The sequence below is a fragment of the Grampus griseus genome (assembly GCF_964374135.1).
Source record: "Grampus griseus genome assembly, chromosome: 15".
NCBI lineage: Eukaryota > Metazoa > Chordata > Mammalia > Artiodactyla > Delphinidae > Grampus > Grampus griseus.
This window is the reverse complement of record NC_139009.1, coordinates 34,669,830-34,695,857: the sequence shown is the minus strand read 5'-3', so window position 1 is coordinate 34,695,857 and position 26,028 is coordinate 34,669,830. Positions and strand designations below refer to the sequence as shown.

At 40.1% G+C, this 26,028-nt stretch overlaps 1 protein-coding gene across 3 annotated transcripts in view; it reads left to right on the top strand.

Annotated features, from left to right (window-relative positions):
- THADA (THADA armadillo repeat containing) overlaps positions 1-26,028 on the top strand; it is a 314,312-nt gene that overhangs the window by 134,034 nt on the left and 154,250 nt on the right. For 2 of the 3 annotated variants that reach the window (XM_082672019.1, XM_082672018.1), the window contains exon 28: positions 797-928. The exons of the other annotated variant lie outside the window; for it this stretch is intronic. In XM_082672019.1, coding sequence (XP_082528145.1) covers positions 797-928 — 132 coding nt within the window. The remainder of the gene's footprint in view (positions 1-796; positions 929-26,028) is intronic. 3 annotated transcript variants of the gene reach the window in all.

Genomic DNA, 26,028 nt, shown 5'->3' with positions numbered 1-26,028 from the left:
TATATTCAAAATCTGTGTGTTTACATATTGAGTTTGCTTTAACACACACCTGTCATTTTTTTTATCACTGGCCTGTTGCAGCTGACTAATCTGGTCACTTGTGATCAGAAATGGTACTATTCTACTTGAGTGAAGATGGCCAGTGACCCTGGAAACACAAAATAATGCTATTAAGAGGGCTTCCAGTCTGATCAGAGCAGATAAAAAAGTTCACCATTGTCTTTTCAATCACATTCTGTGGCTGGTAGTATAATTTTTAGAATGGACATCTTAGAGCATGGACCATTTTATTCTTTTAGCAGTTTTTGCACTTGGCATGAATTTATACCAATTGTCTGTAATGAGAAAATAAAATCGCATCAGTGAATTTTACTTCTGTTTATGATCCATTTCCTCACATTAGTAATTTGTGCAGACAGGCTTTTCTGGCCCTAGTAAGTGACTGTCCATGCTTTCTTAAGTACATTTGGATGTTAAAAGTTTCACATTTCATACTCTGGAATAAACACCTCTCTAATGTCTGAACAGCTGAAATTAAAACAGCAGACTCGAATTATCAAATCATATGCTTTGAGAAGAGAATCCTGTGCAAAAGCCCAATCCACGGCTTTGCCAGTTTCTTCCTCATTTACACACTAAGAAAATATGAAGTGAATGGAGGAAAAAACGCAAAAAGGAAAATTATTGCTGATCATAGTCTCACTTTATATGTCATACATAATTATTTAATGAGAAAAACGTTTGAAGATAGTGCCTTGCCTATCTTTTATGTACAATAATTTTTTTCTTTTTTCAGTGATACAGGAGAACTAAACCATCATCCCAGCATGTTTCTCTTACTTTTGGTGTTGGGGAGGCTCTACCCTTCCCCGATGGATGGCGCCTGTTCTGCTCTCAGCATGGCACCTTTTATTCCCTTCATTATGAGGTAGTGTATGCCTCATGGAAATAATGGGAGTGGGCATGGGGGCTTTATGGAGCTATTTAATCCTGTTTCTATTTCAGAAATTATAGATTTTTTTTTTTTTTTTTTACTCTGAGAGGATTCTTGTGAAGGCAGGGGCCTGGGATTATTGCCATTGCCCCCAACTGGTCTCCAGTGTTTCAGATGGTGGGTTTAGGAGCTCATGTCTACTGTTTAAGCAGTGTTTTCTGGGAGTCCTGCCTGCTAATGGGTGTGTGGTGTTGATAGGAGATACCCCCTTTTGATAAACATAGCCTGGGTGTTTGCATTATCCCTGTGTTGAGCCTGGCCAGCATGGGGCAGGCTCAGTTCTGGCATATATCCCCTGTCCAGGGGTTCAAGAGGACACCTGGTCCTTCACTCTGGAGGAGTTTGCTGGTGGTTGCAAGGGGCAACATCTAGATGGCAGTGCTGTGTAGCCCGAGTTCACTTCCCACTCATCTTCCCTTTCAAGCTTGGAGTACCTGAGAAAAAGCCATGCATAAGATTACACATGGAATCAAATGATAACAGGCTTTTCTGCTTCTACAGCCTATTACCACTTCCTCTTGTTACATTTTTTTGAGGCATTCGCCAGCTTCTGATCACCTTTTTCATTTTGGATCAAAGGCCTCAATAAACAGGCCTCCAAAAAGTATTGAAATTTTCTTATGAAATATTTCAGAAAACCTGTGATATTAGTTAGCTTTTACCTTTCTGCTTACCTCTTGACAAAACAGTACCTTCATTTTTATGTATCTACCAAAAATTGAAATACAGCAGAAGGATAAAATATAACCAACTCAAGAGAGTGTACTTGTTATTTATGTGGTGTCCTGGGTTCCACTTCCTGGTTTCACAGAGCTGACTGATGCATTTTAATGTGAGAAACCATTAAACACAAGATTCTGGTGTGTGATTGCTGTAGCCATTTGTTTGCGCCAAGCCCTGGCTGTGGCTGTGTTATCTGTGATCACAGAGATGACTCACTCAGATTGGTTTTTGTTTCCTGATACACAGAGTTACCAGCCTCCCGTATCCAGCATTTGGTGATTCATTTTAGGAATTTGGGTCATAAATTTAACTTTCAGGAGCATTTAAAAATTGTACTTTCACATATAACTGGAAAGAACTAAAAAATAATTCAGAAAGTTGATGGTTGGGGGAGGCACATGTACAGAATCACAGTGTACATTAGAAACAAAGACACGCTTTAGAACTTTATCGTCCTGTGTTGAGAACATCCAATTTGTGGAAGCTTATTTCTTTTTCTTTTTTTTTTTTTTTTTTTGCGGTACGCGGGCCTCTCACTGTTGTGGCCTCTCCCGTTGCAGAGCACAGGCTCCGGGCGCGCAGGCTCAGCGGCCATGGCTCACGGGCCCAGCCGCCCCGCAGCATGTGGGATCCTCCCGGACTGGGGCACGAACCCACGTCCCCTGCATCGGCAGGCGGGCTCTCAACCACTGTGCCACCAGGGAAGCCCTGTGGAAGCTTATTTCTAATCAATCTGATAGGTGTTACATCCTAGAAACCAGAAGTTACTACGTTGAAAGTATCCTTCCTGTTATTTATTGGTTTACATATAATCAGAAAGCTCATATTACTAATTATACTCAGAGCACTTATTACATATACAAAGATCACGTGAACATAGGAGATTTAAATATTGCCTTAAGGCTAATGTACTTAGCGCATCTTCTTTTTCTTAACTCAGAAACACAAAGAAAGAAATGTACAGTTCTCCTGTCCTTCCAGTGAAAATGCCTTAATCAGTGGTTGCTTTCTACTTGAATAAAGATTCATAGAGCACCACCAGCAGCAAAAGTGCCATAGCGGATTCCTTAGAGTGTCCGTAGGCTCTGTTTTATTGAATGTCCAAGTATGTTATAGGCAGTGTTTCTCAAACTTTAAGATGTAAACATATCACTTGGGGATCTCATAAATTCTGATTCAGTAGGTCTGGGGTGGGGCCTGAGATTCTGCATTTCACACAGACTTCTAGGTAATGCTGAGGCTGCTGGTCTGCAGATCACACATTGAGTAGCAAGATTGAATTTGAGATATCAAACATTATCAGAACCACACACATAGAGATGATTTTAATAAACTATACTTGGAACTTGGTTAGGCTATTCGGGAGGTTTATCAGAAGTAGCTTTTGACCCAGGAATTCAGAGAACAAGCAAGAAAATATTCTGAGCAGAGAATTCAGTAGGAAGTAGACCAACCTTGTTGAGTCTCCACTGTTTGCCAGGCACTGAACTGGGCGTTTTGCTTAACAATGACTCTGAGAGGAGGTGTTACACCTCTCTTTACCTGTTGAGGAAACTGAGGTTCAGAAAGCGACTCAGTTATAGAGTTGGAATATGAACCCAAGACTGTAGGGCTTGTCAAGAGTGTTGGGTATCCTCTTTCTATTACACCAAAATATCCAACTCCCTTTTGTGTAGTTAAGAGTTTTGGCTACACTGAGTAGCCCCAAGGGCCCTGAAATTTATGCAACTAGGAGCGATTAGGAGCCTGTATCTAGGCAGTGGATCCAAGTGCAGGCTATTTTCACGATGCAGAAGTCATGCCCCACTTGCAGTGGGGTCTGCTCCTGACCTTGCTTTTCCAGTGGTGGCAGTGGCTTGATTGGGTGCAGGCTTTCTCTCAGGCTTACATCTGTGGGATCATTGCTTGGGGTAATTGGGGCCAGTCTGTGGCCTGGGATAGAAGAAGCCTGGCTTTTCTTTCCTGAAAAGAAAGTAGAAAGATCCTAGATTTACAGTTAGAAAACCCAGTTTTGGGTTTCATCAACCTACTGCCAGGACAACCATGTGCTACCCTAAAATGTTCACAGTCACACCAGAGAGATGAACTATATAAAAAGATTTTTTTAATAGCGAATTTGGTAAAACTATACACATTAGATTTAAAATACTTCTGAGAAAATTATTCATGAAGAAAGTGAAAGATTGATCATAAAAACCTGCCAATCCAGGCAGTGTTTGTGGTTCTAATCATGGTAAAGATTAGGCTGTGTTGACTTGGGATAATGGCTGAAAAGACGGATATATGCACAAGTGGATGGGCAGTGTTTTATTTTTGTGGCATTGCTAGTATTAATTTACGTACTTGGAAGAGCTCTAATCAGGCTCTTGGATACTCTGAGTTCAGCTAAAGCAAAATTTTTCAGCTAGTGGGAGTAGCACAGAGGTTGCTCTGACTGTGCTAAAGTGAATCAGTTGTACAATGAGAAGATTAAAAGCCCTGATGAGGGCTTCCCTGGTGGCGCAGTGGTTGAGAGTCCGCTTGCCGATGCAAGGGACACAGGTTCGTGCCCCGGTTCGGGAAGATCCCACATGCCGCGGAGCGGCTGGGCCCGTGAGCCATGGCCGCTGAACCTGCGCGTCCGGAGCCTGTGCTCCGCAATGGGAGAGGCCACAACAGTGAGCGGCCTGCGTACCGCAAAAAAATTAAAAAAAAAATAAAAGCCCTGATGACAGCTTTTTATTTCCCTTTGATTTACATATACTTACCTGCCATTTCCTTCCTCTCTGTGAGGTGTTAGGAAGTATTATTTGTACCTTTGTCCCTTATTCCACATTTGGGAATCCAAGCTTATATCTCTGTTGCCTTTCTTTGTTAACTTAAATCTTAGAAGCTTCTGATGTGGATCTTCCACAGTTATGTGTGTGCACAGCTATGATTTGTTGCATCATCTTGGAACAGAAATGATCATGTTAATCCCAGTGTTCTGTTTACAAGGTTTTTTCAAATCGAGTGTATTTTATGTGCCTAATGCTGTGCTGGATCCAGATACACAGCCCTCTTCCATGCAGAGATGATGCCTTCAATTTAAGGCCATTCACCCCCTTCAGTCCAGACACCACAGAGTAGAGTGACGCATGCTTTAAAAGGGACCCTGACTAGCTCCCTGATTACAGTTCACTAGTGCCCACGTGTCCGGGGCTTTCTAGAGACCAGAATATCTCTGGACACACACCTTGGAATTCCCTTTCACAAGCAAGCTTCAAGTTTGAATTGATGAGCTGTAGGAAACCAAAAATGCCTCAAACCTTGGCAATCCTGAACAGAACAAAGGCCCTGGACTCAAGAGACTTGGTTCTTTCTAAGCTCTGCCACTTATTCACTAGCTGTGATGCTTGAGCAAGGTTCTGTACCCTCCTTGGACCAGTGTGGTACCTGTGTGTGTGAGGCAAAAAGTGCCTTCTATTGCAGATAACTGAGGTCTCCGCATCGGATTAAATCCCTCTACTGCCTTTTGTTCACTCTGGGATGCTTTTAAAAGGATCTCCCCACCCTCCCCCCTTTTTGACTTATTTTCATTGCAAATGACTTTTGGTATGGTTTTTCTCCAAATCATTTCAATCATTGTTCACTTTAGGTAAATTTTCAGTGAAATCTGCCTTTCTGTTTTGTGAAAAATTTTGAGGTACAAATAACCATACAATCTTAATTAAACACGTGGCAGTGGAAATCACCCATAGCGACCTATGTATGCAATGGAAACTGTTTTAGTTGTGATATTGAAACATGTAGTCAACAATCAAAACAAAAATTGGAAAATATGCATTTTATGTATTTTTTAAATATTTCATGGAACCTTTTGATTGTACCAGTCTTAAGAAGAAGGGAGGGGTAGGGAGTACAAAAACTAAGACTTAGGCCTTTTAAGCCTATGATATTGGAAAATAATATTGACTCTTGTTTTCTTTTCCTTGAAAGTTGCATAATGCAAGAATTATCACCTTACTCCTTACCCAGGTTATGAAGTTGAAAGATCTTCCTTGCCATCGTGTAGAGTTGGGGTTTTGCAGTAGACAGTAGTCGGCTTCCACCTTCATTTGTGATTGTAATACCAGGAACTTTCCTCCAAGGTTGCACATTTCTATCTGTTCTGTCTTCCCAGAATCCTTGTGATAAGTAGAAGGCAGGATTTGCTTTATAGAGAAAGAAATCAGGCAGAGAGCTGTTGAGACACTGCTGGGAAAGAAGGCATACCCACCTCCCTTTCTCTCCACCCCAGCTCTTAATCCTCTCTCCCTCTGAATAGCTATAGCATTAATTTAAATCTCTTATCTTACTAGTCATCATTACTGAATCATATTGTAATTTATATGCTCAATACTTATTCCCTCCAAATAAATCCTAATCTCTTTCCGTGGAGAAGCAGCTATGGATTTTTTCGGTTTTTCATTTTTGGTACCTTTCTCTGCGTAGCCCAGGTTTGGGCACAGAGGCTGAACTATTAACCTAAAAACGAAACTAACTGTGAAATGAGACACTGTGTCTTAGCAGATCTGTGTATCTATGAAGTACTTAAGGGACTCCTAGTCTTACAGTATTGGAGCCATATTTCATATCCCACTGGTTACTGATTATGTAGAAAGGAGGCTCAGCTGGGTTTTCTGTTTTACCTGCCCTTTGAGGAATCTTATGCTCTAATGTGAGCTCTGACATTTTGCTTTTATTTTGACTTCACCTCTCTGAAGGTCACACCCTCGGTTTCCTTTTCTATCAAATTAAGGTATTGGACATTACCCAGGGTCCTCTCTGGCCTTATGAGCCTATGACCTGAGACCTTCCTGGACTCTGACCTCCTCTCCCCTGACTGCTATCCAGTCAAGGGATCTGGAGGTCCACCTTGCAGCTACCGTGCTGCAGGCTTTAGAGCCAAATGAGAGGAGCCTGAATTGATAAGAGGAGGAGGGAGGTCATAGAATTATAAACAAGCTAAAATACGTGGGGGAAAGCCTCCTGATTAATGTGGCACGAAAAAGTGGGCCCCTTAGTGCTTCAGGCTGTCAGTCTGTATAATGGGGATAATCCTGACTACAAAATAGCAGATAAAAGCCCCTTAGTTTGTTGGTTAAGAAAAATTCTAGAGAGAGGAAGGGGTTGATGGTATAAGGTGATAGAGGGCAGACTTTTTTTAACTCCTGCTTCAGCTTTGTCTTTGCCAGTAAACTGGAAGGAAGGCCCTGAAACCAGATGTAGGTGAGGTGATAGAAAAAGAACACTGTCTCTTGTGGATAAAGGCAAATCCTTGGACCCAGATAACTTACAGCCTCAGGTACAAGTTAGCCTAGAGCCAAGTCAGTAATTTGGGGGGTGTGTGGCATGGGAATGTTATCCTCGGAGCTTGCAGAAAGATTTCAAAAGAGAGAGGAAAAGGCATATTTTTATCAGTGACCAAACAATTGTGTTGATATTGTTTTAGACTGGATCATTCAATGTATTACTTGCAAGTGCTTCATACTTTATTTGCTGAGAGCTAGTAAGGATTCCCTAAGAATTAGTCATGCCTGAGTCACCTCATTGTTTTGATGGGATTAGGAGTCTGATAGATGAGGCCAATGCTGCTTTATTCAGCGTTTGAATTACTTACTTAAAATGAAGACAGACTAGATTGCGTGCTTATTAGGTTTGCATATAAGAGAAATATAACTGGTGATGGACTCCCATTCAAAATAGTCTTTAAGCATGGGAGTGACAGACACAAATTCAGGCTAGTAGCCATTACCTTTATGAAGCAGGGAAGGAGGGGATAAAATTAAGGAAGCATATATTAGGAGCTTGTTTTATTTGTGATGTGTTCTTAAGCTGGGTTTGGGGCAAATGGCTGTTATATTATTCTCTCTACTCTTTTTTATTTGATATGTCTAATATAGTCCATAATTGAAAAATATGATTTCAAAGTAGCCTTGGAAGACTGGATTGATGGGCTGAGACTATCAAGATAACATTTAATAGAGATATATATCATGTTCTGATTTTGTAAAAAGAAGTCAAAATTACATACATATAGAATGAGAGCTGTCAGCTTCATAGCAGATTTTATGAAAAAATCTCGGGGAATGGGATTTCCTGGTGAGCCCTGAGGAAGCAGTATGACACAGTTGCTGCTTCTAGGTAGTGAAGGCTATAATCCCCCTGAACTCTGCTGGTCAGACTAAACCCATATCATTCTGCTATTATGTTACTGTGCTGTGGGCTTCCCATTTTAGGAGGGTCACTGATAAACTAATATTTATCCAGAGAAGGTGACCAAGATGAGGAGGAAGCTAAACATCTGGAAATAGTTAGACTGGAAAAGACTAGTTAGAGGCAACATGGTAATGGTCTTTACATATTTGAGAGGCAGCCGTATGACAGAAGGCACATCATTTCTCTCTTGTGCTCCCAATGGGAAAGTAAGAGATAGATTTCAGATTTTAATATAAGGAAGAATTTTGTGAGAGTTAACATTCTGCATCAAGAGAACGAACAGATTTCCATAATACTGAGCTGCTGGTCATTGAATGTCATCAAGGAAAACTGATCATATGTTGTGTATATTTTTTAGATTTCTGCAGTGCATCTGAGGTGGGGCCGGATGACCATCAAGGCATCTTTTTGAGGTGTCTTATTTTAGAATAGCTGAACAACCTGGCTGTAGATTCTAAATGTGCAGTGAAATGATAAACCTGCCTCTAAACCTGTAACACATATTTGGACATTTTTACTCAGGTACCCCTTAGGGGTACCTGAGGTTCAGTGTGTGGAATGAAATCATGTTTTCTGCATCGTGTGGCTTTTTTTGCGAAGAGTTCTGGCATAAAAAGATACTCTGTCATTCATGGGTTCCTCCACCTACCAGTGGGGGTGCCATACTTCTCGTGGCCCACAGGTCACAGTGGTCTGCCCCTGCATGGTCCCCTTCAGCAGTTAATCCACTTAAATGTAGCTTCTAAGTAACTTCTATAACTTTGTTCTCTGTAGTTCTGAAAACATTTTTTTGGCCTATGGGATGTTATGTCTGAAAAGCATTCCTTATTAATTTAATTATCGTTTTTTGGTGGTTGCTATATTTTTCTCCATTTCAGATGTTGGCTGAAGCCACATTTGTTTTCTGACAAGTACAAGGAACATCTGAGTCTTTGAGAAAAGTCAGAGATGCTTTTCTGAAGAATGGTTAAAATAGATAACTCTTTGTTGTCCAAACTTCAAACAGAGATGCCTGTAGAAAGAATAAAGGAGTTGCCAGTCCTAGCCCATTACAAGTAAAAATACTTGAGAATAGGGCTTTCCTGGTGCTGTTACCACAGCACTTCCTCCTGCCTGGCCATCCTAGAGGTTCAGAACTCCACCTGTCCTGTGGTTACTGGTAAATTCCATGAGCCTTAGAGAATGGGATTAAAGGTTAGGAGTCTCCCTATACCATTCTGATCTGCTAACAATGGTTGGGTGAAAAAAAGGGACCTGCCATTCCATTAACGTGTAGAAACCCTGACCTCTGGTTTTAGTGATATGACTTTGATACCAGGCCAGGCCTTGAGCAAGATTGTCAAGGTGCAGATGTTCAGTTCCACTCAGGGCTTTTTTGAGTGCTCAGTTCTCCCCTTTGCCTATAAGCCAAACCTGTGCCTACTCCTTCCTTTCATACAGACATGTAAATGACCCTAGTCATTACCTTCCTTGGGGCTGTTTGTTGTGTTACACAGATACACATTTTGAAATAAAGTGAGGAATCTAGGTGATGGAATTTTAGGCCTTACATAATTATGAGAGGACCTAAAAGCAGAGATCGGAAGGTGTTTCCCAATGCTGGTGAAATCACAGTTTGGGCAGCTATCTACTTGGTCTCCTTTTTACCATGGCCCTGCCTAGCTAGTGCTTTATTTGGAGGGCTTTTTTGCTTATGGCCTTCTGAATTTCCAGATTCTACCCAGGGGTACCTGAGGTTCAGTGTGTGGAATGAAATCATGTTTTCTGCATCGTGTGGCTTTTTTGCGAAGAGTTCTGGCATAAAAAGATACCTCTGACATCTGTCACTGATTTTTATCTCTCAGTTCCTATAGGGGGGCCTGGCCAACTTAATCTCTGGTGCCAGATCTCTTTAAGACCATTTTCTAAATATGTTTTTGAGCAAAAGGAATGAGGAGTTCACCTCTTAATGGAATGCATTGACAAAGCAAGCTAGAAAAACAAAACTTGTAAGGACCAGCTTTTCTGCAGTGTTATCTGTTACTTCAGTAGGCCAGTTCAGGTCATGTTAGAACAAGTGATCTGTAGACAGCCTCGTTCTTAGGTGAAATTTCTGACAACGATGATAATCTATGGCCTATTGCTGCCATTCACTCTCAAACTTAAAATCCAATCAGTTAATAGATTAACTAAGTAGTTGTTAAACATCCATTGTATACCTAGCTAGCATGAGGTCTTGGATAAGATGCAAAGTAAAGGAAAAAGGTTTTTCATCCTTGAAGAACTTATGATCTAGCTAGTGAGATAAAACCCATGCTTGTGAACCTGACATACTGTATATGGACCACTTAATTATATGGCAGATACACTAAGGACCAAGGTCCTGTAAACAAGGGGAGGAGCACTGGTGGGTTGGAGAAATTCAGGAGGTTTTCCTAGTAGCAAGGCAGGAAAAGAACATGGGAATTCAGTTTACCATCCTGAAGACTTGAAGAAATCTCCCATGTTGGTTAGCAACTCTTAAGAGAGGAAAGTCATACTGTTCATTCTACAGACAGTGGGCTCTAACAAGCAGAAGATTGTGACAGAGTTTTATGATTCATAACTTGAAAGTTATCCTAAAGAACTTTGTTTCCACTTGAATCAAGGATGAACCAGGAAATTCACAAAATAAATGGTTTGCTACTTAACAGAAGAAACGGTCCATGGTGAATCTTTGGTAAACTTTAATTAAGAACAGTATTTACTCCAAGTGTTGCATTTCCAAGTCTTATGGAAATAATGAAGAGTAATGGGAAAATTATTATAAATGTAATAATATTTAAATTTTAAAATATTTTAATAATATTTTTCCTTAAGGAGCCTTTATTTCCTTAAACTTAATTATTTTCTCAAAAATGTAGCCAAGATGCTCAGCAGGCATTTTTAATGCTGAATTGAAGATTTGAGAGTACCAAGCCCCAAATGCCAGCTAATATGAAGTCATCTTCTCCTACCTGGTAGGGGACATTTTAGAATCAAAACTGTATGTTTTTCTCTTTAGGCAGAAAAATCTGAATTAGGGAAGAGAGTATGAAGGTAAAGAAGAATTACAGTAGGCTTAAAATGAGACAAGAAAAATTCACGACATACCATGTTTTGATTATCTTTCTCTGATCGACGCAGTGTTTTTCCTCCCTCTCCTCTGGGCCTTGACCCTTACCAGTCTATTTATCATCTTGTTAAAACAACCTGCATTAGTCACATCAGCTGCACCAGATCATTCACCCTCATACCCTTTGACTTTTTCCCTTTGGGCCTTATTTTCCTCACTCACCTTGAACATTGAGACTCTTGACTGCCTGTCTTGCCTCCCCTCCACACAGCGACAGCTACTCTCTTCTTCACCATTTATTCTTGTCTTTCACTTTATTTTGTGAGCGCTCTTCGTCACTAGGTCATCCATCCATTAAATGTATTTGCTGAGGGCCTACTTTGTGTCATTGCCATAACCCAAGGCCCTACTCTCATCACCTCTTAATTGCAAGAGAAAATAGAAGCCATCAGGCATGGACTGTCTCCGTGGAGACACCCACTCTACCTACTACCATAGCTCTCTCCTTTGTTTTATAGCCAGACTCTTGGAAAAGGTTGTCTGTGTTTACAGTCTCCATTTCCTCCCCTCTTATTCCTTCCTTAAACCACTGCAGCCTGGATGCTTCTTCCACCACTTCACTGAAGCTTCACTGACAAACGTGAAATAGTAGTGACCTCTTCATTACAAAAGCCACTGGATGCTTTTCAGTCTTTATCTTTCTGAATCTTCCTCTGGTATTTGACACTCTTGCACACTGGCTTCTCCAGGATGCTCTTCCTCTGTGGCCTTGTTTGGCCATTGCTTCTTCCTCCTCTTTCAGGGCCCCTTCTTCATGCTGCCTCCTAAATGTTGGTGCACCTCTTTGTCCTGCCCCCCACTCTTTTCTTTTTTCACCTTATATGTACAGTCCTCACCTGGCTGGCAACTCACATACATTGATGAGTCAGCCCTAGATCTAGAACTTGTACAGAATCATAGATTCAACTTTCTGTTGGACAACTCCTTCTGCATGTCCCATACACATCTAAAAGTCGGCAGTTTCCCCCAGGTAGTGCCTCTGCACACTGAGGTCTGAACAGCCATCTCTTAGGGCCTAGCACAACGTCTGCACATTCCCCCTGGCCAACTGGAGTCAGAGGACTTCTTTCAAAGGAAACAGGACTCAGGGTATTACAGAGGATCCTTTCAGTATTATTGACTGTGTTCATAGGTACTCAATAACAAAAGAACATTGGGGTTTTTGTTTCCGGGGTTTTTGAAATAAATTTATTTATTTTTGGCTGTGTTGGGTCTTCATTGCTGTGCACGGGCTTTCTCTAGTTGTGGCGAGTGGGGGCTACTCTTCGTTGCAGTGCGCGGGCTTCTCATTGCAGTGGCTTCTCTTGTTGCGGAGCATGGGCTCTGGAGCGCTAGGCACGCGGGCTTCAGTAGTTGTGGCTCGCAGGCTCTAGAGCACAGGCTCAGTAGTTGTGGTGCATGGGCTTCGTTGCTCCGCGGCATGTGGGATCTTCTCGGACCAGGGCTCGAACCTGTGTCCCCTGCATTGGCAGGCAGATTCTTAACCACTGTGCCATCAGGGAAGCCCAGGAACATTGGTTTTAAAAGTCATTGACTTTTGATATCCCTTCAGTAAGTTTGAAATGATTTGCTTTTTCCCTTATACTGATGATCATCACTTTGAGGTAGCAAGTGGCAGGTGTTGGTAACTTTCTTTGGAGATGGAAAAGTCAGGGTCCAGAAGGAGTAAGCAGAATGTGTCCGCAGTCAAAAAGTGATTCGTTAAGGAGTCAGGGGTTGATTCGTTTATTCATTTACTCAATAGATAATTACTGTAAGCGTGATTGTGTGTCCGGCACGATAGAAATACAGTGGAGCATCAGACAGATAAGATTTTTGGCATAATGGGATATCCGTTGTGCTGTGTTGCTTCTTGGTGCCTATCATCTTTGCTCTGATTTTTTTCCATATAATTAGTGATGAGTGATAATAATTAGCAGATATTTACTACGGGCCAGACACTGTTTTAGGACTTAATGCATACTAATACATTTAATCATCATGACAACACTATGAGGTCCCTAACATCATTCCCATCCTCCATCCTCCAGAGAGGGAAAGCTGGGCAGTGGGAAGTTTAGAAATGTGCCCTAGGTCATACTGCTAGGAAGTGATGAGGCCAGGATTTGAACCAGGCAATCTGGCCCCAGAGCCCGTGCTCCTCGCCACTCCCTTAGCTACGCTAGCTAGCGCTTAATACTACAATTCGCCCTTTTGCTCATGTTTACGATCCTCCATCTGTGGGGTATGACAAGCTAGTTCTCAATATGCCAAAATTAACCTGAAGTTTTAGATAACAAACACTTGGACTTACTTTGCTTTCTTGAGATATCTCTCCCCTGCCCCCCTTGGGCATTGCTCTAGCAGTGGTCTCTTCTTCTAATCTGAAATCAGTAGAAAAGAAAGAAAAACTTGCAGTTAAGCCCAAGTGGTTGTGACGGGTTGCTAAATAAGACTGGTTCAACTGAATTTCTGAGATTCCTGAGAAACACTGAGGATTTCTTACAAAAGAAATTTTCCTTGTAATAGGAAATCGTGGGTCATTGCACAGTTACAAGTGTCTCAGCAAAGAAAAAATGTGTCTTGAGGCTTAAGAAGCATAAAATCTTAATGAGATTATTTGTGGGCTGCTACTTAGGCATAATTTTTAAACTATTAGAACATATATTTTCCATCTGACTTTACCATCTTAGGTTTTTACTGTTGAAACTTAACATAATTTTGAAAAGCTTCAGGGTTGTTGAAAGAAAAAGAAAAAAAGTAACAAGCATTTATATAAACAAGTTGAAGTTTACAATGTACTTTCATAAACAGTAGCTTACTTGATCATCCTCTTTTTACTGTCTTAGAAAACAGAATCATAAGGATATCACTATATGTTGAAATTTTGAAAAATTGCCAACATTTTCTTATGTGGTAATCCTACACTTTAAAAGGATATCTTAAAAAGGCAAGTCTGAATCAGTGAAGTGTTCAAATTACTGGATATTATGAAATGAAAGTTTTATTACTCCAAATTATATGTAATGTATCTAGGGAACTGCTTTTTAATGGGTGGGTAACAGTAGCATCTGGTTAACGTATTAGTTGTTAAGCCACACCTCGAGGCCTCTGAGATGGGTTGAAATCCCCCTTTGTTCCTCAGTTTTATATTTTTCATGTGCAGAGTCCCGCCTCCCTCCTTCACCAACCAAAGGTTACTAGCCAAACCTGCTGGAGAGCACACTGAGAGTGAGATGTGTGAGATGTGCCCCCTGGGTTGTCTTGTTCTGTTTTGTTTCGTTTTCCATCAGGGAAAATTCCTGGTCTGGGATATTTGTGTCCTGGCCACCAGTTCCCAAGAGATGGCCACATTTCTCCCAATTTTAAATGAAACTCTCAGTCCCAAAGGTAAACATTAGCTCGGCCTCAGTCTGAATAATTGCAAAATCAAAATTAGGCAGGCCCACGTGAATGAGATTTTCTGTTTTGTCTCTACAGTGTCCAGAGCATTAACAAAATGTCTATTTGTATTGAGGGTGCCTCTGTGTAAATAAGCCTGCTCCTTTTTGATTATTGCAATCGTACAGGAAAAGGCCATCTGTTTTGGTAGTAACTATGGAAATATATCTAGGTAGCCAAGGAAAAGCTGGATTGTTACTAAAGGATGTGTCACACCAACAAGAAAATAATTTACAAAGCAGTGGGTAGAAAATATTTTCAAACGCTGAAAAGTGAGTCACTTAAGCTATCTTTTTGGGTGATGGGTGAGTAGTGCTGGTTTGTTTTTTGCTTGACTGTTTATTCATTTTTTTTTCTTTTTTTCCAGAAGAATCTCTCTTTCCTGTAAAGCCAGAATTTAAGGCTCAGCTTCTTTTCAGCTTGGATAAAATGAAAAGTAAAATTCTTTTAATACTAATTATAACCTTCAGAAGTCTAGTGAAGAGAAACTTAAGAAATGTAATTCTTGTTTTCTAGCTGAGCTTCAATGCCATATAATTAATATAATTCAATCTCTTCTTACCCCTTTTTTTCTGCATGATTTAAGATATCAGAATTTAATTCATAGCCAGAATGAAAACAGGACTTAGGAAAAACTTGAAAAGACTAGAGAGGGATTTGCATTCTGCTGCATGGTTGAACACGTCCCTAAAGTAGCAGCTTTAGAATGCCATGTCCTGATAGAATTCCCCATGGAAAACTGGCCAGTAGAGCGGTTTCCTAGCGCCCTCCCCCTAGTCTGCACCACTGTGAAGTGTCATGAGGGCCTGGGATCTGAACCTAGGGAGCTTCACAGGATTGCTCCACAGCCTGACAGAAGGGCACTGGTCTCACTGGGCAATCTGTTCTCTTGTTCATAAGCCCCAGGCTGTGGGTTTTGGAACTGGCCAGCCACCCTGGCTCAACCTTGGATAAATATTCCTGGGTTCTAAGTAGGAGGGGGAATTCAAAGCCCTGTTTTTCCCAAGTCCTTCCATAACCAGTCCATGGCATGTTATGAGGTCTGAGTGGTGTGGCCGTGTTTGGAGGGGGTTAGGGAACATGTTCTACTCCTAATTAATGTGTACACCGGTAATAACTCAGAGGGCCAGATTCTAACCCAGCTTCACCCCCAGGGTAGTTGAAATCTGTATGGAATGATTTGAGATGTCTTAAGCAGTGCCTTTTACCCACCCAGTTTTCTCAAATGCCTCTTCCCTTTTGAACTGAATCTTGAAGTTTCACAGTTGGACTTTCATTCTTTAAGTATACGGTTTTGATCCTTCCTAAAATGGAAATCCCACGGTGAGATATAGTATTTTAAGGTATTATTGGTCATTTAAACCACAGTTTAAGTTTCTTTGATTTTGACAGGAAGAGACATTGGTTGGGTGTGGTATTAGAGATGGAATGAGGCTGACAGCGGTGGGCATAGGGTGTAGAATTTGGGACAGAGACAGATTGCACATTGCCTGGATGGGAACCGCAGTGGCTTCTGCCCCACCAGAATTTCCTCCCGTGCATTTAGTGAAACGGGGCATCCTATTTTCCATTTACCTCTCCCTGCTGGCAGGGAAAGACTTGGAGGCCTTTTTACAGCTTTGACTCTTCCTCCTTCTAGATGTGGTTCCAATTCCGTTCCAAGATGAAAGCTTGTCTTTGTCCCCTCCCAGAATAGTTCCAGGCAGCAGAATACAGTGAATCCTTCCAGATAAAAGACCTGCTGATAAAATACCAGATTGTTATCAGAGAAGCAGAGTGAGGGGAGTCCAGTCCCTACAATTAATTACCTAGTTACAGCTTTGTTTATATCCTGTTCATTTGGGGGCATGTTTTCCCTGGACAGTTTCTTGTCTGTGTTCTGGACGGCAGGCTGATGTTTGTAAAAATCCCAAAGGTCAGGGAATAGTGGATTCCTTATTTTCTGAAAGGCTTAATGGCAAGGAAGAGAATATCAGAGTTTCTGCCTTCCACCTGGAAGGAAATGGCCAAATGCTTGGTTTGGGTGGTTCTTGCCTCACCTCCAGCATACGAACCCTAGTGTATTGAATGAACTCTGATTTTGTATACTTATCTGAAAGGTTACCTGAAAATAGAATGACATTTATCTCTGTGAAGCCATGAGTATTAACCAGTGAATACCTGGATATCAAGACACTGAGACCAGAGTCTAAAATGCTCTAACACTGCTTGGTGAATGAGCTAAATGCCACTTCAGAATGTGTAAGTTTTGGACCACCCCCTATTTTGGGGCCTCTCACCTTCTGAGCTGGCGCACACTCTGGAGTGTGTTTCTCCCAAGGCCGTTCTCACCTTTTGAGACGGACCACATTCTGTCCAAAGAATGTGTATCTCTAAATAAATCCACTCCTTACCTTAAACAAAAGAAAAAAAGTATAAGTTTTATGTTATGTATATTTTACCACAATATAAATGACTGAATGAATGAATGATACTTGCTTTCTGGCAGCTCCAAGTACTTTGGACACAGTTGGAAATACCATAGGGTTGGGCTACATCATCTGCCTTATATTGAACTTGATCACTGTTGCGTGTGAGGTATCATGCTTCCTTTTAAGAACTGTGAGACTGAAAGCACAGAGAACCTTAATGAACACAAGACAAAGAGACAAATTTTGCCGCCTTCATAGGGACATATTGGCAAGTCTGGGATTGGAAAAGAGCCGTGTCTTGAAAATGATTGATTCTAAACCACTATAGCCACTCTCCTTCCACAAATGTAACAGAAGAGGGGAATGGGGTCTCTTGGTGGCTGGAATAGTAGTAACATCTATTGCTCTGATTCTCAAGTAGCGGCATTGAAAAGCTCCATGACTAGTAGTAGTCATGGAAGTTAACTTCATCTGTATATATGCAGCCCTTGAGTGGCCAAGCACATGTTTCTTCACCAAATCAGACTCAAGTCTGACCTTATGTTTTCCTGTTAGGTTCTGTTCTCAGCCCAACCGATTTTTGCTATAAGACTGACTCTTGACCAGTGATTCAGCCAGCTTTTTCAGCCTCACTGGTCATGGGGGTTCTTTTTGAGGACTAGACTGTTGCTTTTTTTTTTTTCTGCTAAGCCAAGAAACTTCTCCTACCTTGCAAACATGCTACCTGGTGATACAGCTGCTATGTGATGTCAGTGTAGAAAAAGAAAGTATGAAAATAGGTCTACTGCAAATCAGGAAACTTTTTTTCTTGTTAACCCCAAAAGCCCTAAACTCAGAACTCTGATTAAAAGGTACTTATTTTTTCGTGTGTGTGTGTGTGTGTGTGTGTGTGTGTGTGTGTGTGTGTGAGAGAGAGAGAGAGAGAGAGAGAGAGAGAGAGCATGAGCGTGCATATTCCTACCATCATTTCAAGGTAGTTGTGAAACATTCACCATGGTTTCGGCAATACCTTTCTCAATTTTAAATTTAGTATTTTCCTTAGAAAAGGCGAGAGGCTATAGGAATTTAGGAAGAAGAAGCTAAGGTAAATTTAAAATATAAACACTCACTTTGAGTGATATCAGTAAAAACATGCCCTGACCTTCTAATACATAAGAAAAATTTTAATTAAAAAAAGATAAAAGTTTTCTTTTAGGAAATAAAGATTTTGCCAGAATAGCATGAGTAGATAAAGCAGTCTGTTGTGAAAACTGCATCTTTAAAATTTCCACTTTAAAAAATAAGATTTCTTTGCTTTCTTCTTGACTAATGGTTTTGTCAGAACAATCATTTGAATAATAAATGAAATACTTTGAAGTATGTGAGGGAGTGGAGAACTTTTCTGTGCCTTGTACGAACTGGTGATACAGATTATAAACTAAATGATTCCACATTCCAATTTATCAAGGATCCAAGCCAAAGCCATAGAAATCTACCAATGAAATCATAAAAATGAATGGAAGTGATCCAGATTGTTTCATTTTCCTTTGAAATGTTGTTTGTATTAGATGTTAGCACCCAGAAGTTAAACAGTATTGAATTTCACACATAGCACTTCAGAAAAAAAAAAAATTATTTATTTGGCTGTGCGGGGTCTTAATTGTGGCATGTGGGATCTAGTTCCCTGACCAGGGATCGAACCTGGGCCCCCTGCATTGGGAGCATGGAGTCTTAACCACTGGACCACCAGGGAAGTCCCATTGCACTTTCTTTTTAATCTTAGGTTAAAGGTTATGTCCTTGGCATGATTGAAGAATGACTCATACAATTTGCACTGACTTTTTTTATTGATGGGCAAGGAAGGAAGTTGGGGAGTAATGTGATACTGAATTGATGCTAAATTTATTAATTGAATTTAAATGGGAATAAAGAATGTCACTTAATGATTTTATTTATTTTTATATTCATGTATATGCCCTCTGTGAAGATTCTCTTGAATGTTACTTATGCTTAAAATGCAATATAAAATATCTCTTGGCCACTACCTGTAGCAGTGGGAATTAGCAGTGATTTTCCTCCTAGTAAATGTATCAAATTGTATCACAGCCAAAACCTTCAGTCACATGGACATATTGGAGGATGTGACCAGAATTCTTTATTGACATGCTCCCTATCTTAAAATACAGTTACCATTAATGTATTAATGTGTTAAGCCTTAGTCACAACCCAAGGAAAGACTTAAAGGTAATGTGATTCTCCTTATAATTAGTAACCTAATTAAATGCTGGAAGGCTTCAACCATACAGTAATGTACCTTGCTTCTGAACAAAGATAATACCACAGCTGAAATTGTATACTTGTAACACTAGAATTTTTTTAATTAGTGGTAGGGTGTGTGGGTATGTGTGAGTGTAATCTGTTTTGTTTCATCTTCAAACTTTGCACAGCAGTCTCCATTGTGCATTTACTGGGACTCTGTTAAATAATAGTGCACTAATTGGTTTCTGTTTGTTCAGAATTCAGCATGATTCAAACTGGGATGAGTTGATTGAAAATTACCTGTTCACTATGGAATAAGCAAATTATGAAAATAAGCAAAAATAAAAGATATTAGGAAGCAGGTTCAATCTACTCGAGATGATGGATAAATCTGTTTTACCTTAATAACCACTTGAAAAATTCTACCGCTAAATGCAGAGTTTATTAAAGCGGGCCCAACAGATTTGGCATTGCTTGGTTGAATGGTGTGAGTTGTCAAGTATAGGTAAGAGTTATAAAATTGAATTTCTTTTAGTATTTGTTATTGTCGTTCCACCCTGTGGTGGTAAAAATGTCTTATAGTTGGGGCATGCTAGGTTTTGCAGCTACCACGGGCTCTGGAGTCAGACAGACCTGACTTTGAATCCCAGCTTATCCATTCACTTCTTTTGTGAGCTTGGTCACGTCACTTACTGTCTCTGAGCCTGTCCTAGAAGAGCATGTGGAAGATTTGGAACATTGTCCTGAAAAAGTTTCTGTTTTTCAATTCTTATGTGACTGTTAGGATTTTAGTGTTTATTGATTTGATTCTTTAAGAAAGCACAAGGAAAGGTTCATTCTGGTCATAAAAGTTCAAAGGAAATTGCTGGGCTTGTTTAATATGAGGAAAGAAGATTTGGGATGTTTTGGAGATGCGATTGGAGGTTGAGAAGGGAGAACAAGACAGGATGTATAACTTAACTTTTCTAATGTATGTGAAATGTTATTCTTAAAAAACAGCATTATTGCGGTGTAATTGATGTAAACTGCACATGTTTAAGGTGTACCATTTGCTAAGTTTATACACCCATAAAACCACCCCCAGTGTCAAGATAGTAAACATATCTATCACCCACAAAAGTTTCCTTGTGCCCGTTTGTAACCTTCTCCAACAGCCCCGCCCCCGTCACCTGGCAACAGCTGTTCTAGCACTATAGATTAATTTGCATTTTCTAGAATTCATATAAATGGAATCATACATTATGTATTTTATTTTGCCTGACTTTTTCACTCAGCGTAATAATCTTGAGATTAATCCATGTGATTACACATATCGGTAGTTCCTTTCTGTTGCAGAATAGTATCCCACTGTACAGATATACCACTATTTACTTACACTCTCACCTGTTGATGGACATTTGTGCTGTGTCTAGTTTTGACTATTACAAATAAAGGTGCCAGAAATATTCATGTACAAGTTTTTGTATGGACATATGCTTTCGTTTCTCTAGGATAAATGTCTAGGAGTGGAATGGGTGGGTTGTAGAAAAGGGTGTACATTTAACTATTTAAGAAACTGACAAATTTTATTTTCCAAAGTGATTGTACCGTTTTACATTTCCACCAGCAGAGGATGAGAGTCCCAGTGGTTCCGTATGCTAGTCAACACTTGGTGTGCTTGGTCTTTTTAATTGTAGTCTTCCTAGTGGGTATGTAGCAGTATATCACCGTGGTTTCAATTTGAACGTCCCTAATGACTAAGGAGATTGAGCATCTTTACATGTGTTTCTTTGCCATCCATATATCTTCTTTGCTGAAGTCTTGGTTCAAAGTTTGACCCAATTTTTTTTGGGTTATTTGTTTTCTTCTTATTCAGAATATATTCTGGACACAAGTCAAAAGACTGTTCTTTTAGGCATAAGTTCATTTATTTCCCTGGCATGTAGAACCACAAAAACAAAATTAAGTTGCAGTAAGAAAAGCGTAATTATACTTAAGGAAGTACTTTTTGACTGTGACACGAATGTGGGCACTGGGGCAACCAAAGGAGGATGTAAAACTTTCCCTGAAGGCAGTGGTCTGTTTGGATGCTGTAGGGATGCTGATGTATGGCTTAATCTACCTAATTGCAGTCTTCATTTGAGATAAGAATCTTCCCTGGGGTGGGTCTGTTACTAATATCTCAGTATTCTTTGCTCTTTTGTGCTATTTGTTCAGGCCAAAAAAGTGCAATTTCTTGGAATTTTTCAAAACTTTCCGTGTACTTCATGGGTTTAAAAAATTTATTCTTTCTGATTTTAGCTTGAAGTGTTGCTGTGAAACCTGAGGAGGGTCATTCAGGAGTATTAATTAACTTTAGCAAAAATAAATTGCAATGTTTGGAGAGTAATCAAATTAAAAGAAATGCTCAAATTTCTCTCATCTAGCAGTAGCACAAATCACTGTTTTAGCTGATGGTACTGGGAAGATTCATTCAACTCTCTGTAGAGGCAAAATAATTAACTGGATTCTAGAGAAGAGGTTCTACCTGATTAAAGGAGTTGGGGCTGTTTTAGCCCACGGAAGGGAAGAGTAAGGGGTGATTTAATGACAAGATTCCATTATAGTCAGTGAAGGGTTTTCCTGTGTATAGAAAACACTGGTCATTTGTTCTCCAACTCTGGAGAGGCTCAAACTAGAGAAAATTGGCTCCCGACTATAGAAAGATTGAGTGTGGTTTGTATTAAACGTAAAAGTTCTATTATCAGCATCAGTATTGTTATGAGATTAAACAATGGAGCAAGTCAAAAGAGGTCATAAAGATATTTTAAAATAAAAATATAGCTATCTGCCTGAAATGTTTAAATGTCCATTGAATTATAGGATTTTGTTTTTGAAGAGGACTTTCAAGATCATTTATTATAATCTCCTTTTACAGATGAGGATATGAAAGGATATTATGTAATTTGCCTATGGCCACATTTAGATACTAATATTTTAATTTGAGGATGTTTTAAAAGTAGTCTGGCTAAAGAGGCATCAAAGGGACCGTGTAGGAGTTTCTGCTTAGCAGTAGGTTTCCCTCCACCAAAATACTCACTTAAAGCTGATAACGATGTGTATTATTTTTTCCTAAGCCCATGAAGATCCTGCCAGTGTGCTGACCTGTGTCTGTTGTCTTTAAAAATGTTAAAGATTCTTATTCTTGGACATTTTGAACTTGTCTCTAGATAAATACTATACTTCAAAAGACTGTAGATGATTTGACCCGAGGTGGTCAATATTGTTAGAGGACAGCAGAGGACACTGCCACAGCCCTTGGCGAGCCTGTCCCAGTCTAATACAGGGTTCCTCAGAAACCTTTGGCTGCTGGCTGAGCTACAAAGACTACAATTTCGTGGACGACTATTTCTTGGTGACTAATTTGCCTTCCTTAAAGATAGTGCATTATAAAGCTTTTGGTTTTATTTTATTAAGCACTAGTTGGAGCAGTAGGAAATACATTTAGGCCACCAGTTCATTGTGTATGGGATCTGCAAAAATGAATTCTAACCATTGGGATTAATGGGATAAATTGTACCTCCATTACCACAACAGAAAGAAATAGGCACAGTGCACTTTATTTGATTGTGGGTACATTTTATTTGGTAACTCATCATTCTATACATGTTCCCACTAGACCATCTAGAGCAAAAACTGACATATGTGTATATAGTTTTATATACTTATTTCAGAGGGTTTATGTGAGTACTGAAAGTGAGATAAAATATCTGAAAGTACCTAGCACATTGCCCGACATCTGGCAGACACTCAGTAAATGTTCCCACGTTCCTTTCCCTTTCCCCTCCTTGAGTTTTAGCATGAGTATTGGAATCTCTCAGAAATGTAAGATTCTTGTCAAAAGGGAAGTTCCTAAAATTGTTCACATTTGAAAGTGTTTATTTAAAAATGTTAAGCACTCACTTGACTCACAGGATGCTTAGATTTTGCAAGATTTTAATATCTTTTCAGAAAGAGTCACCTGAAAAGTCAAGTTCTGTTATTCCAGGAAAGATGTACTTAGCACCTATGCTTTGTCCACCCAGTATTGGGCTAGGTTTAGGGTGCTTTGAATGCCAGAATGAGAAATTTGCATTTAATGTGGTGATAAAGAATTGTCGCAGGTTCTGGAACATTTGAAAGCTAAAGAACAAACAGAAGAAAAAAAAAAAACTCTTAAAAACGGGACCAAAGTTATTCCTTTTCAAACCTTCCCCCTAAATATACATCGCTTAAAAAGAAGAGAGTAAATTTTCTCCATACCTTTGTGTAGTTTCTTAAATTGACCACCCAGTCCTGGGTTTATGAACTGAAACCCACTCACTGTGAATATGGAACCGCATGCCCTAAAGGTTAATGGGGTGCGTTTCAACTGTATGAAGTCACTTAGAGAACTTGGCCTTTGAGCAGTGACCTTCACCACAAGGAGACTCAGCACGCTCAGGACCGTTTTCTCCAACCCACCCACTACCTGCAAGGAAAGGAGAAGACATGCGGAGGCCAAGGTGTTATGATCAACCCCCTTAAAGACTCAGTGGCTGTCTGTGTGTGTTCGTCTCTTGGTCTTTAGTGGAGCAGGGGCAGAAACAACGGGAGGGTTTTGCTATTGAGAGGAATGTGCAGCTCTTTCCCTCGGTCTGCACAAGTTGCAGCCCTCAGCTCCTGCCCTGCACACAGCTTATCCCAGCTTGAGAGCCCTGAGGGCAGATCCAGAACGCTTTTCCAGCTGTCTGTGAGGAGGCCAGTAGTATGTGGCTTGTTGATCCAAGGTCAGAGAGGAAAACCCACAGATGGACCGGGAGGGAAGATCATGCCAAAATTTCAAACTAAGTCTAGTGGTTATTTTCATTATGTGGGAGAGTTTTATACCGTTTATGTTAGATTTTTTTTTCCACTTTATATTACTCCATTTTATTTTGGGTAAAGACTGAAAGTAATGATTCCCTTTTAATCTCTAGGGCCTCCAACATCTTTGTATTTATGTTGCTGTAAAGTCTTTTCCATGTTTTTCCGAGTCAGGGAAGAATCATTGTTAAGGTATAACTTCATTTCAGTGCTCCAGAGGAAAAAAACCTTCTTTCCAGCTGTCTGGACAATTTGGTTGGAATCTGAAAAATTCAGTTTCAAATTGTATCTGTTATTGTCTAGTCACAAAATAATGAAAGCATGAAATGAAATTTCAGATGAAATATAATTTTCATACTCTTATGTTTTTTCAAAACTCTATGATTTGATATCAGCAAGTAACCAGGGATTAGCATTCAGAAAGCATCCTTTCATTTATTTAAAACACATTTGTAATTCTAAATAATTAAAGAGCATTATTCAAAGTAAGCACCACACTGGATACCTTCCCCCCCTGTCCCTGTAGGAAAATTCCCTAGCTTTATTTCCTAACACCTAAAGGAATGGTATGAATGCAACTAGCCATTGCCGTTGCATCCAAGACCCTGTGTCCTTGCCACATATGTGGCTGAGTGCTGTGCCCAGTTCTTAGAGGGACAAGTGGAGGGATGTCAAAGTGATGGAGGCCAATTCCCAACTCCTGGCAGCTGCCATTTTCACCCTTTTGGGATTAACAGCCTGTGGCTAGTCGACCTGGGGAAAACCTTGGTAACTTGGAGGCAGAATGGAGGTGACCTTAAAAGGATGCACCTTCTACAGCTTAGACTTTGGTTGGGATGTCCCAGGGGGTTACACATTGCCGTTCTCAGATATTCTGTTTTGGCTTATTAATTATTTTCAGCATTTCTTCATAAAAATATTTTTAAAGGTCTTAACATATTGATTAGAGTTAATTTGTAAAGAGCAATTACAGCTTTGAGCTGCCAGTAGATATTTAAACTAAACACGCTACCTGCAGATACATATGTATATTTTTGCCGTGAAGGCTGGAAATATGCGATTTTTAGCTTAGCTCCTGTCTACTGCTCTTATTTCTTCTTCACTATCCAAACCAAGGATTCTTTTTTAAATCAAACTTCAAAAGTCCTGAACCCATTACCCTTCCAAGAAATATATTTGAATAAAGAAATCCATGAGCTGTGCAGAGGGCAAGATTACAGTAAATGCAACTTCTAAGTGCTAGCGGTTTGAGTTGCAGGAAAAGGAACAAGTAGTTCAGGTGGTGGTAGGTCCTTTGATGAACTGAAAATCGGTAGAGGAAGGACAAGTAGAGAATCTGGCAACCGTGGCCTCACTGAACTCACCTGAGAATGTGTAAGAACGGCTTAAGGAATAACACTCATAACAAAAACATACTTCATAGTGACAGGACACGCTGAACTGTTTTTTCAAATTCACTGGTACAGCCTTATTTTTTTAGTGGTTTCTTTCTTTTATGCATAAACATGTACCACACGTGTACATGTTTCTGAAGGCAAGATTGAAACCAGGAACCACACACGATAAAAAGGAAAAAGAAACCTTTGGTGACACGGCATTAGAAACAGCATTAGAATTGACAGAAAGTAAAATCTGGGCCCTGGACCTGAGGAATAAAGTCAGCGGGCCTCACATAAACAAGTCAGTTGGCCCCAAACTCAATCTTCCTTCTCTCCTTTCCAGCTCCTTTGGTGGGGAGGGGGAGGGGCAGGCCTTTGTGAGCACTGAAGCCTGTTGGATACAGCAAGGCTCTGTGTCCTCAACCAGTTGTTGAGATGGAGAACCCTAGAGAGTTTGTACGTGTAGATCATGCTTTTCAGTTTGAAAGTTATTCCATCTACTAGGTTCAATAATAGCTACCATTTATTGGTCATTAACTTATAGGCATTGTGTTTTATATGCATTACCTCATTTAAGCTTCACAACAGCCTATGAGGTAGTTGCTTTTCCCTGTTTTACAGATGATAAAAACTTAGAAGGTTCACTGACCTGTCCAAGGTCACCCACTA